This window comes from Oncorhynchus mykiss, chromosome 7 (genome assembly GCF_057628025.1).
Source record: "Oncorhynchus mykiss isolate SJ-2025 chromosome 7, ASM5762802v1, whole genome shotgun sequence".
NCBI classification, from domain to species: Eukaryota; Metazoa; Chordata; class Actinopteri; order Salmoniformes; family Salmonidae; genus Oncorhynchus; species Oncorhynchus mykiss.
The window spans coordinates 65,889,562-65,903,425 of record NC_143028.1 but is presented as its reverse complement, the minus strand read 5'-3'; the positions used below and the strand labels follow the sequence as shown (position 1 = coordinate 65,903,425).

Below are 13,864 nucleotides of genomic sequence, written 5' to 3'. Positions count from 1 at the left end.
GGGGTGTCAGTGGACTGACTGTGAATGCTCTAAGAGACTCTGGGTTGAGGTCAGTGATAAAGTAATCTACAGTACTACTGCCAAGTGATGAGTTATAGTTGTACCTACCATAGGAGTCCCCTCGAAGCCTACCATTGACTATGTACGTACCCAGCATCTGACAGAGCTGCAGGAGTTGTGACCCGTTTTTGTTGGTTATGTTGTCATAGTTGTGTCCAGGGAGGCATATGGGGAAGGGAATGCTGTCACCTCCAGGTAGGTGTTTGTCCCCCTGTGTGCTGAGGGGGTTGGGTTCATGTCCAGTTCTGGCATTTAGGTTGCCACAGACTAGTACATGTCCCTGGGCCTGGAAATTGTTGATCTCACCCACTAGGATGGAGAAGCTGTCATTGTTAAAGTATGGGGATTCTATTGGGGGGATATAGGTAGCATACATGAGGACATTTTTCTCTGTTGAGATCATTTCCTGATTAATTTCTCGACAGATGTAAAATGTCCCTGTTTTGACTCATTTAATAGAGTGGGTTAGGTCTGCTCTATACCAAATTAGTGGAGATGACCACTCGTGTGTTAGGGAAAGTGGGAGCTGACAGGGGGGCTGTTAGGAGGGGGTGGGGTCTGTTGGGTTGGTAGGTCCTGTGTTGTCTGTCCCATTGTGGTGTTGAGGTTGTAGTCTGGGTCTGAGTTGGGCAGTTCTGCTGGCTTGTCTTGGGGAGTGTCCTGCTCTCTGTCACACCTCAGCTTTCTGACCTCGTCCTTCAGTGCCATGTGTGCCTCTTTAAGTTCTCTCATCTCAGTCCGTAGAGCAGCCAGCTCTCTCAGACAGCCGTCCATCTCCACCTTCTGCCCTCTGGGTCTTGTTGTGCTGGTCTGTTTTATGGGTTTGTTCTGTCTGGGTTGTGTGGACTAGCTCTCTGAGCTCCACCATGTCTCTCTCCAGTTCTAAGAATGTATCCCTGGAGCAGCAGTCAGTTGTGGGACCTGGGTGTGTTCAGCACTGGGGGGGGGGGGGGGGGGGTGACCATCCTCGTCTGCAGGACAGTTTGAAGAGGTGTGATCAGACTCACTCAGGATGAGGGAGTCGTCACAGAGAGAGAGCTTTTCCTGCTGTGGTCTCTATTTGATCTCGTAAGAGTCCTGCTGGAACTGCATGAGGATGCCCTGCACCATTACTGTCACATTTGACTTGTACACATTTGACAGAGGTTGTTTAAATTTCCTCAATGTCTTGTATTCTGAGTTTCCACCCTGGGCCAATACTCTCTCTCTCGCTCTCTTTCTCTCTCTGATAAAAATCAGTCTCTCTGACTAGAACTGCTTGAAACTAATTTCCTTGTCATTTAGAGATTGAATGTGTATTGTGTAAGTACATGCACACACACACATAAACTCATGTACACAAACAAACACACACAGAGGCGCACTCGTGCAAGAACTAGATCACACCGCACACACGCACGCACGCACACACACAGTGGTGACAGAGGTGAGGGTTGGGTTGGTAGGGGGATTGTCCTCTAGAGTGTATTCTGCTGTATCTCAGCCACAGAGACACACCATTGATCATTCTGTGGATCATTGCCTTTTATCTCCTAAAGCCTGTAATAAAACTGACATTGGAGCGGAGAGAGACAGAGAAAGAAGGAGAGGGGACAGGGGAACAGGGGGACGGGGGACGGCGGACGGGGGGCAGAAGGATATCACAAGGTCATTTCCCAGAAAGATCTTGTGTCTAGCTTCTGCTGACTGCTGCAGAATATTCCCAGTGTGTCTGTACTGAACCCTTCTATTCCCTGTGTGTCTGTACTGAACCCTTCTATTCCCTGTGTGTCTGTACTGAACCCTTCTAGTCCCTGTGTGTCTGTACTGAACCCTTCTATTCCCAGTGTGTCTGTACTGAACCCTTCTATTCCCTGTGTGTCTGTACTGAACCATTCTATTCCCTGTGTGTCTGTACTGAACCCTTCTATTCCCTGTGTGTCTGTACTAAACCCTTCTATTCCAAGTGTGTCTGTATTAAGCCCTTCTATTCCTAGTGTGTCTGTACTGAACATTTATATTCCCTGTGTGTCTGTACTAAACCCTTCTATTCCAAGTGTGTCTGTATTAAACCCTTCTATTCCCAGTGTGTCTGTACTAAACCCTTCTATTCCTAGTGTGTCTGTATTAAGCCCTTCTATTCCTAGTGTGTCTGTACTGAACATTTATATTCCCGGTGTGTCTGTACTGAACCCATCTATTCCTAGTGTGTCTGTACTGAACATTTATATTCCCGGTGTGTCTGTACTGAACCCATCTATTCCTAGTGTGTCTGTACTGAACATTTATATTCCCAGTGTGTCTGTACTGAACCCTTCTACTGTCTGTACTGAACCCTTCTATTCCTAGTGTGTCTGACATGAACCCTTCTATTCCCAGTTGGTCTATGCTAAACCCTTCTATTCCCAGTGTGTCTGTACTGCACCCTTCTATTCACAGGGTGTATGTACTGAACTCTTCTATTCCTAGTGTGTCTGACATGAACCCTTCTATTCCCACTTGGTCTATGCTAAACCCTTCTATTCCCAGTGTGTCTGTACTGAACCCTTCTATTCCTAGTGTGTCTGACATGAACCCTTCTATTCCCAGTGTGGGCTGCTGCTCTGGGAGGGAGAGGGTGGTTGATGGTGAAACCGTCCATTAATCATTTTGTTGAGTCAACAAGGAAACATTCTCCCACCTTAGTACCTTAGTCCCTTAGTCCCCTAGTACCATACAGAGACTACCTTAGTACCCTAGTAACATAGTACTTTAGCCTCTGTATGATACTGGGGTTCTAAAGTACTAGGGTACAAAGGTACCAAGGTGCTAGGGTACTAAGATAGCCTCTGTATGGTACTGGGGTACTATCTTAGTACCCTAGCACCTTGGTACCTTTGTACCCTAGTACCCTAGTACCATACAGAGACTACCTTAGTACCCTAGTACCTTAGTACCCTAATACCCTATTACCTTTGTACCCTAGTACTCTAGTACCTTAGTACCCTAGTACCATACAGAGACTACCTTACTACCTTAGTACCCTAATACCCTAACACCTTTGTAGCCTAGTACCCCAGTACCATACAGAGGCTATCTTAGTACCCTAGCACCTTAGTACCCTAATACCCTATTACCTTTGTACCCTAGTACTCTAATACCATACAGAGACTACCTTAGTACCTTAGTACCCTAATACCCTAGCACCTTTGTAGCCTAGTACCCCAGTACCATACAGAGGCTATCTTAGTACCCTAGCACCTTGGTACCTTTGTACCCTAGTACCCTAGTACCATACAGAGACTACCTTAGTACCCTAGTACCTTAGTACCCTAATACCCTATTACCTTTGTACCCTAGTACTCTAGTACCTTAGTACCCTAGTACCATACAGAGACTACCTTAGTACCTTAGTACCCTAATACCCTAGCACCTTTGTAGCCTAGTACCCTAGTACCTTAGTAATCCAGTACCTTAGTACCCTACACAGTTCACTACCTCTCTCCGACACATGTTCTGTACTGTACATGGACACACTCTTTTTTGCAATACACATTCTATCCTGCACACAAACAGCCACATACATATACACAGTACACACACACTCACACACACTCCCTCTCTTTTAGAAAAACTCACACTCACTCCCACACACAAATAGCCACACAATCACACCCAGTACACACAGTCACAGCTGTGTCCATGAGCCTGTGAGGGAATAGCAGACCTAGTTTCAGTGAGCTCATCTCACGGATGCCTCCGGAACTTTCATTGCGCACACCTGTCCCCTATTCCCACTGATTAGTACTTGTATAAGTGTGCCCTTTGGTTTCCATTAGGCTGTCCATTATTGTTACATTGTCCATTGGTGCGTGTGAGTACCTGTGCTGTGTGTTTTGGCTTTTGTGACATTGTGGATTGTGCAGATGATTATGGGTCTCGTCCCGTGAGTTAAACATTGTGCGCGTGTGTTATTTATTCAAGGTACTCCTCACTCTTTTGTTTTGGGTTTCTACCCTGTGTTTTGTTACGGATTTGTTTGTTCTTCGTCGTCATTTGGGCTTAATAAAAAAAACTATTATGCATTCCTGCATCTGTCTCCCAATCCTTCATGCCAACGTGACAACTCATGTGTTTAGTCAAGTCACTTCTCATTCTGCTGAGCATAGCCCCGCTCTCAGCCAAACAAGAAACACTGGGGATTGCTCTAAACCTGAGCTTCACTATAAATGTACTGTAAAGCCACAAACTACGAGCAACATTAACCATAGTGTTATAGTCCAGACTTCAGTGCTTCCAACTTTTGAAGAAAACTTGGAGTGAGATGTAATATGATCATTTCATTGCTCCCTGGCACAACCCCTAGATGGGGTGTTGTAAAATGGTACTGTTTTAAAGCTAATTTCCCACAATTCTATGCATTTTGACATGGATTTAGTTAGGGCTATGACCAGGGTGGAACATTAAAAACAAATATACACCACAGGTCAGGTGTATTCAGGATACTTTGAACATTAAATGAACACTCAAAATGTGATGACTTTGTAGGTGGTTTGACACTTCCTTCAGACAGTAATGAGATGGGAAGGGTAGGAAGCAGGGATTGATCCCTGTTCTCAGGTTGGAAGTTACATGCAACATGTGTGGGGAGTTTTACCATTACACCAAGGCTCTGTACAGGAAATGTTTATATTAATGGTTGATGGCAGTGGGTAAGCAAATCATAGAACGCAGTCTCCTTGTCCATAGATTGTTTTCAAGGTAAGCACACAAAGATTTTTTAAGTTGGGTGAACTTTTTAAAATAGGACTGGAAGAAAGTACTGGATGTTATTGTTATAATGTATTTGTTATAACAATTAATTTCTCAAAATCATCCAACCTTCAAGAAAAATCTAATGAATATCAATATTCAGGTGGTTTATGTCTACTAGTTGAAGATCCTTGTCATTCTCTTACTCTCCCTAGACATTATGTGATGTGTTTATGAGTTGTGAGTCCACCTACCATCTCTGCCTAGCTTGTGCACAATAATAAAATGTCCAAAATTATACTTGAGGCCTGGAGCATTCAATATCTAATGCTTATTTGTATGACTTATTCAAAACTGTCCATGAATAGCTGCAAAAATACATAGCCCCATATTATCCATTTTCAAAAACACAAGTAGGCTAATCAGATTACACTGGCAAAATTTACAAGAAGTGGAATAATAAAATAAGTGTGGGGAATAACAGTAGTGCTTCTACTGGCAAGCCCACTAATTATCCTAGATGTTAGCCCATTGTTAAGAATGATGATTGTTCCACTGATCAGACTAAATCAAGTAAATATATAATAAAATCTCCTGAAGACAAAATTAAATGAATAACCAAATGACTGTAATATTTATTGTCCCTCCTCTAGAATCAAACGTACACTTTGGGGTTCACAATATGTTTGACAAAATTATTTTCATAGTTACAAATCAGGTCACCTTACTAAACTTCCCTGCTAAAACATATTGTAATTTTGTTGACAACAGTGTATATATGAAATGCACATCCAATTCCCTTGATCCCTTACATAAATAGACCAATCATATGCTTCAATGTGCCGCGGTTCACAGTGCTGTGGTAAAACAGGACAATGATAGAGGTTCTGCTCATGATGTTAAGTTGCAGGCGCAAATACTACGATTTCAAAAATATTTGGAGTACAGTTGAAAAGTTAACACACTGACTCTACAATGGACTAATTAGAAAACTAAATACAGTATTTTTCACTGCGTGAGATATAAGAGGTGTGGCGTGTGAGTGTGACAAGAGGGTCAAATACGTGTCTCACAGCCAATGCATGAGAGTTGGGAGCTCTGAGACGGTCTTCTATTTTATTTATTTTTTATTTTACCTTTATTTAACTAGGCAAGTCAGTTAAGAACAAATTATTATTTTCAATGGCCTAGGAACAGTGGGTTAACTGCCTGTTCAGGGGCAGAACGACTGATTTTTTACCTCAGGGATTTGTTCCTGCAACCATTCAGTTACTAGCTCTAACCACTAGGCTACCTGTCTCTAACCACTAGGCTACCTGTCTCTAACCACTAGGCTACCTGACTCTAACCACTAGGCTACCTGACTCTAACCACTAGGCTACCTGTCTCTAACCACTAGGCTACCTGTCTCTAACCACTAGGCTACCTGTCTCTAACCACTAGGCTACCTGTCTCTAACCACTAGGCTACCTGTCTCTAACCACTAGGCTACCTGTCTCTAACCACTAGGCTACCTGTCTCTAACCACTAGGCTACCTGTTTCTAACCACTAGGCTACCTGTCTCTAACCACTAGGCTACCTGTCTCTAACCACTAGGCTACCTGTCTCTAACCACTAGGCTACCTGTTTCTAACCACTAGGCTACCTGTCTCTAACCACTAGGCTACCTGTCTCTAACCACTAGGCTACCTGTCTCTAACCACTAGGCTACCTGTCTCTAACCACTAGGCTACCTGACTCTAACCACTAGGCTACCTGTCTCTAACCACTAGGCTACCTGTTTCTAACCACTAGGCTACCTGTTTCTAACCACTAGGCTACCTGTCTCTAACCACTAGGCTACCTGACTCTAACCACTAGGCTACCTGTCTCTAACCACTAGGCTACCTGTTTCTAACCACTAGGCTACCTGTTTCTAACCACTAGGCTACCTGACTCTAACCACTAGGCTACCTGTCTCTAACCACTAGGCTACCTGTCTCTAACCACTAGGCTACCTGTCTCTAACCACTAGGCTACCTGTTTCTAACCACTAGGCTACCTGACTCTAACCACTAGGCTACCTGCCGCCCGCCAGACATGTTTATTTTGTATAAACATGCCTGTTTGGTGAAATATATTTTGGTGAAAACTTGGCACGGATGGATATTGTTGCTTAAATTCCTCTGTTGACTCAGATTAGCATTTAGCATCAGTCAGAAAGAGAATACTGTAGCAACAGCCTGTGATAGTTAAAACATAAGGAATCTCAGTAGACATGGTCTCTGACACTGTGTTCTGTCTTAGTCCAGAAACAAGAAGGGCCCCAGCCTGATGACCACTGTGGCCATGCCTGTGTTCAGCACCAAGAATGAGACGGTAAGTGTGTGTGTCTTTGTGTGTGTCTGTCTGTCAGTCTGTATTTTTCTTTCTTTCTGTCCATCTGATTGTCTGTGTGATACTCATTGAGTCTGTCTCTCTCTCTGTCATTGAGTCTTGTCTGTTTCTCCTCTCCGTACAGAAGAACCAGGGTATTCTCCTAGGGGTAGTGGGAACAGACATTCCCCTACAGGAACTTATGAAGATCATCCCTAAACACCTGGTACAGTGTCTAATAACCCAAAGTGATGACGCATTGTCATTTACTGTTCTCATACACTCTACTTCATGTAATCAATTATCTCTATATTATTTGTGTGCCTTCAGCTGGGTATCCACGGTTACGCGTTTGCCATCACTAACAACGGCTACATCCTGACCCATCCAGACCTGAGGCCACTGGTAATACACTGTCTCCTAAATACACTTGTCCCCTTACCTTAACTGTAACCTTGCCACAACATTGCATTAGCCCTAACCTGCACCTACACCTTGGACTATATAGAAAGCAGGAGAGCGGTTCATTGAATTGTTAATACATATAATGCCGCCAATGAATATGAGTGTTTTTAAAAACAGAACCAGTTTGAGTGAGTGAGCCTCCCAACTTGCTCGGTAGCAATCTATAATCCTCACCTTTTCCTTTGATATATGCATGCAGGGAGGGATACAGACCATTGATAGTACTGTAGGTCTGGCTGGCCCTGGCTAACTGAGCTAACAGTAACCCTGAGGTAACCCTCCTGTCCTGTAACTGTCCTATGCATAGACTGCACCATAGACACTCACCTGTAACTGTAGACTAGACCATAGACACTTACTCTCTGGGATCCTGCTTGGGTTCCCCCTGGAAACATGTTCTAGTGGATCTGTGTGTAACAGTGTCTGTGTTAAATTAGTGCCCCTGTGTGGGTTTTTCTGTGTCGTAGACTGTGATGTGACTGTGGGTGGTGTATTCTGATCTTGAACCAGACTCTATTGGACTGGATGTTTTTATGTTATTGGTTGTTGAATGAACTGATCAATTAGGCGTTATTGAACTGGGGACTTCTAACCTGGTGGAACCAGCCTGATGACACTATAGCTCAACATTCTGTTTGAGCGGTCAACATTCTGTTTGAGCGGTCAACATTCTGTTTGAGCGGTCAACATTCTGTTTGAGCGGTCAACATTCTGTTTGAGCGGTCAACATTCTGCACAGTGAGTCAGTCTGCTTGATCAGGCTACGAGTGTTCTGGTTTTGAGCAAAACAGTGTTAGTGAGGCCTTATAAAAGGTTCACTCTGAAATGTGTTTCATTTTATTTTTTTTTATTTTTTTTAATTACCCCTTTTTCTCCCCAATTTCATGGTATCCAATTGGTAGTTACAGTCTTGTCTCATCACTGCAACTCCCGTACGGAGTCGGGAGAGTCGAAGGTAGAGAGCCATGCGTCCTCCGATACACAACTCAACCAAGCCGCACTGCTTCTTGACACAATGCCCACTTAACCCGGAAGCCAGCCACACCAATGTGTCGGAGGAAACATCGTACACCTGGTGACCGTGCCGGCGTGCATGTGCCCGGCCCGCCACAAGAGTCGTTAGAGCGTGAAGTGACAAGGACATCACTGCCGTCCAAACCATCCCCTAACCCAGACGACGTTGGGACAATTGTTTGCCGCCCCTTCGGTCTCCCGGTCGCGGCCGGCTGCGACAGAGCCTGGACTCGAATCAGGATCTCTAGTCGCACAGCTAGCAACTACGATTCAGTGTGTTAGACCACTGCACCACCCGGGAGGCCTGAAATGTGCTGTTTACACAGAACATCCACAGTGCAACCAAAATCTGAAACTGTTTCCCTCAAACGTGTGTTCCTCTGTGCCTCAGTACCAGAAGGGCCAGAAGAGGAGGAAACCCAACTACAGCAGTGTGGACCTGTCTGAGGTGGAGTGGGAGGACAAGGATGACTTTGTACGTCTAAACCCTGACATAACAAACTTTATACACACATCTGATTCCTAATACAGACAGACTGGTTTAATTTGAAATAATAATACTATTGACCGTATTCAATCCAAGACGTGTTATATAGTAGCACACTGGACAGCCAACAAGGTGCCTTTTAAAAGCAATGTCCCAGACATTCGTGGAGATCACATTCATGGTAAACGCTGCGGATGTCAGCTCAAGCGTAAATTACCTTTAAAAGGGGCATTATCGGCTGTCCAGTGTGTTACTCTGTAACGCGCCTCTGATTGAATGCTGGTCTGATCAAACTGAACAAATATAACACCTACTGGTGTCTAATAATGATGACACCAGAACTGCACAGACTCCTTACAGCTTGTTTTTCTGTTTCAGCTGCGTAATGCCATGGTCAACAGGAAGACTGGGACTTTCTCCATGGAAGTGAAGAAGACAGTGGACAAAGGGGTGAGACGGGAGGAGGAGAATGACTCTTACAGTTACTGTATATCAAAGACTGTGGACTGTAATGAAATCAGTGGATGAGTCCTCATGCTTCGTGCGTTCCTCTGTGCTATCAGAAACGTCTGCTGAAGATGCACAATGACTACTACTACACTGAAGTCAAGGGAACGCCCTTCAGGTTTGCGCAGTTTCCTATTTATCTTGATACATTCTCTAATGTTTAATGTACAGTGCATTCGGCAAGTATTCAGACCCCTTGACTTTTTCCACATTCAGACCCTTTGCAATGAGACTCGAAATTGAGCTCAGGTGCATCCTGTTTCCATTGATCATCCTTTAGATCAGTGATTCCCAAACTTTTTATAGTCCCATACCCCTTAAAACATTCAACCTCCAGCTGCGTACCCCCTCTAGCACCAGGGTCAGCGCACTCTCAAATGTTGTTTTTTGCCATCATTGTAAGCCTGCCACACACACACTATATGATACATTTATTAAACAAGAGTTTGAGTTTGAGTTTTTGTCACAACCCGGCTCGTGGGAAGTAACAAAGAGCTCTTATAGGACCAGGGCACAAATAATATTATAAGAATAATCAATCATTTTGCTCTTTATTTAGCCATCGTACATATAAAACCTTATTTGTTCATCAGAAATGGTGAATAACTCACTACAGGTTAATGAGAAGGGTGTGCTTGAAAGGATGCACATAACTCTGCAATGTTAGGTTGTATTGGAGAGAGTCTGGCTTAAATCATTTTCCACACACAGTCTGTGCCTGTATTTAGTTTTCATGCTAGTGAGGGCCGAGAATCCACTCTCACATAGGTACGTGGTTGCAAAGGGCATCAGTGTCTTAGCTGCGTGATTTGCCAAGGCAAGAAACTCTGAGCACAGCTCAATCCAGAAATCTGTCAGTGGCTACTGATTAAATTCAATTTTCACATAACCGCTTGTTGCAATTTCGATGAGGCTCTCTTGTTCAGATATCGTTAAATGGACTGGAGGCAGGGCATGAAAGGGATAACGAATCCAGTTGTTTGTGTAGTCCGTTACGAGAAAGTACCTGCGCAATTGCGCACCCAGCTTACTGGGGCGGCAGGGTAGCCTAGTGGTTAGAGTGTTGGAAGGTTGCAAGTTCAAACCCCCAAGCTGACAAGGTACAAATCTGTCGTTCTGCCCCTGAACAGGCAGTTAACCCACTGTTCCTAGGCTGTCATTGAAAATAAGAATTTGTTCTTAACTGACTTGCCTAATAATAAATAAAGGTAAAATATATATGTATTTTTTTTAACTCAAGTGCTTTGCTATATCACATTTGAGTTAATTTGCACACAAAAAAACATTCAGTGATGGAAAGACCTGTGTGTTGTCCTTGTTAATGCAGACAGAAAAGAGCTCCAACTTCTTAATTATAGCCTCAATTTTGTCCCGCACATTGAATATAGTTGCGGAGAGTCCCTGTAATCCTAGATTCAGATCATTCAGGCGGGAAAAAACACCACCCAGATAGGCCAGTCGTGTGAGAAACTCTTCATTATGCAAGTGGTCAGACAAGTGAAAATCATGGTCAGCAAAGAAAACATTAAGCTCGTCTCTCAATTTTAAAAAACCATGTCAATACTTTGCCCCTTGATAACCAGCGCACTTCTGTATGTTGTAAAAGCGTTACGTGGTCGTGGCCATGTCATTGCATAATGCTGAAAATACATGAGAGTTCAGGGTCCTTGCTTTAACAAAGTTAACCATTTTCACTGTAGTGTCCAAAACGTCTTTCAAGCTGTCAGGCATTCCCTTGGCAGCAAGAGCCTCTCGGTGGATGCTGCAGTGTACCCAAGTGGCGTTTGGAGCAACTACTTGCACGCGCGTTACCACTTCACTACGTCTCCCTGTCATGGCTTTTGCTCCATCAGTACAGATACCAACACATCTTGACCACCAAAGTCCATTTGATGTCACAAAGATGTCCAGTACTTTAAACATATCCTCTCATGTTGTCCTGGTTTCCAGTGGTTTGCAGAAGAGGATGTATTCCTTAATTAACCCCCATAAACCTTAACGGACATATACCAGGAACTGTGCCAGGCCCGTCACATCTGTTGATTCATCCAGCTGTAACGCATATAATTCATTGGCTTGTATGCAAAGCAGAAATTGTTTAAAAACATATCCTGCCATGTCACTGATGCATCATGAAACAGTGTTGTTTGATAAAGACATTGTCTGTATTGTTAGTTTGGGCCTTTTCCCCCAGCATTGTCCCAGCCATATACGTGGCAGCAGGGAGAATTAAGTCCTCCACAATAGTATGGGGCTTGCCTGTCCTAGCCACTCGGTAGCTCGGTAGCTCACCATATAAGACGCTTCAAGCCCCTCAAAAAACTCTTGTGGTTTATTTTTCAAATGTTTATGTTAAGTTTCTAAATGTCTTTACAAGAGTGAAGGTTTCCTGTGAGAGTAATGGTTAATGTGATGGATGTTAATTATTTGACTAGGCTACCTGTATTTGACATTGTGTTGTTATTTCGCTGAACACTAGATGGTTTAATTTTATTTTTGGCTGTGAAACGAGGCTACTGAGGCGAGAAAACAAACCTCACCCAAATGTTTAGCCCTGTTGGAAAATATAAAGGTACTGCTTGAAAATGATTATTTATTTATGTGAATCACATTTTTATTTGGCATACCCCTGACGGCATTGGGAATACCTGCTTTAGATAGTTATACAACTTGAATGGAGTCCACCTGTGGAAAATTAATTTGATTGGACATTATTTGGAAAAACACACCTGTCTATATAAAGTCCCACAGTTGACAGTGCATGTCAGAGCAAAACCAAGACATGAGCTTGAAGGAACTGTCTGTAGAGCTCCGAGACAAGTTTGTGTCGAGGCACGGATCTGGGGAAGGGTACCAAAAAATGTCTGCAGCATTGAAGGTTCCCAAGAAAACAGTGGCTACCATCATTCTTAATCATTCTTAAATGGAAGAAGTTTGAAACCACCAAGACTTTTCCTAGAGCTGGCCGCCCAGCCAAACGAGCAATCGGGGGAGAAGGGCCTTGGTCAGGGAGGTGACCAAGAAGCCGATGGTCATTCTGACAGAGCTCTAGATTTCCTTTGTAGAGATGGGGGAACCTTCCAGAAGGACAACCATCTCTGCAGCACTCCACCAATCAGACCTTTATGGTAGAGTGGCCAGACGGAAGCCACTCCTCAGTAAAAGGCACATGAGTTTGCCAAAAGGACATAAAGGACTCTCAGACCTTGAGAAACTCTTTGGCCTGAATGCCAAGTATCACATCTATAGGAAACCTGGCACCAGTCCTACGGTGATGCATGGTGGTGGCAGCATCATGCTGTGGGGATGTTTTTCAGCGGCAGGGATGGGGAGACTAGTCAGGATCGAGGGAAAGATGAACGGAGCAAAGTACTGCAAGATCCTTGCTGAAAACCTGTTCCAGAGCGCTCAGGACCTCAGACTGTGGCCACGGTTCAGCTTCCAACAGAACAACGACCCTAAGCACACAGCCAAGACAACGCAGGAGTGGCTTTGGAACAAGTCTCTGAATGGCTTTGAGTGGCCCAGCCAGAGCCTGGACTTGAACCCAATCAAACATCTCTGGAGACAACTGAAAATAGCTGTGCAGCGACGCTCCCCATCCAACCTGACAGAGCTTGAGAGGATCTGCAGAGAAGAATGGGAGAAACTCCCCAAATATAGGTGTTCCAAGCTTGTAACGTAATACCCAAGAAGACTCAAGGCTGTAATCGCTGCCAAAGCTGCTTCAACAAAGTACTGAATAAGGGTCTGAATACTTATGGAAATGTGATATTTCAGGTTTTTTTTTAATACATTTGCAATCGTTTCTAATAAACTGTTTTTTCTTTGTTATTCTTTAGCTTTTCAGTACATTTATTGATTTATCCATTTATCTTGATCAATTCTCTTGATGTTCTTCTGTGAGTTGACATGATGGGCTGGTTCAGTGAGTGAATGACATGTGAATGTAACTGTTGACTATCTCTGCGGTTCACCCTACTCTGTGTGTGTGTGTGTGTGTGTGTGTGTGTGTGTGTGTGTGTGTGTGTGTGTGTGTGTGTGTGTGTGTGTGTGTGTGTGTGTGTGTGTGTGTGTGTTTATATTATTTCTGTGTTCAGTGTCGGTGTGGCTTTGTCCAGAGGCCATGGCAAATTCTTCTTCAGAGGAAACGTCTCCGTAGAAGCAGGTAAGTGTCACTCTACTCTTGTCATTCACTCTCCCACTCCTTCTATCCTACACTCACTCAACAAACTACCAGTGCGTCATCAGTTTCACATAGGATC

The 13,864-nt window shown here is 43.9% G+C and overlaps 1 protein-coding gene across 1 annotated transcript in view; it reads left to right on the top strand.

Annotated features, from left to right (window-relative positions):
• Window positions 1–13,864, top strand: part of LOC110529018 (voltage-dependent calcium channel subunit alpha-2/delta-3-like) — an 83,555-nt gene that overhangs the window by 49,746 nt on the left and 19,945 nt on the right. Inside the window, exons 15-21 of the mRNA XM_036983997.2 lie at window positions 7,058–7,129; window positions 7,272–7,352; window positions 7,457–7,531; window positions 8,997–9,080; window positions 9,471–9,542; window positions 9,656–9,717; window positions 13,700–13,767. Coding sequence (XP_036839892.2) covers window positions 7,058–7,129; window positions 7,272–7,352; window positions 7,457–7,531; window positions 8,997–9,080; window positions 9,471–9,542; window positions 9,656–9,717; window positions 13,700–13,767 — 514 coding nt within the window. The remainder of the gene's footprint in view (window positions 1–7,057; window positions 7,130–7,271; window positions 7,353–7,456; window positions 7,532–8,996; window positions 9,081–9,470; window positions 9,543–9,655; window positions 9,718–13,699; window positions 13,768–13,864) is intronic.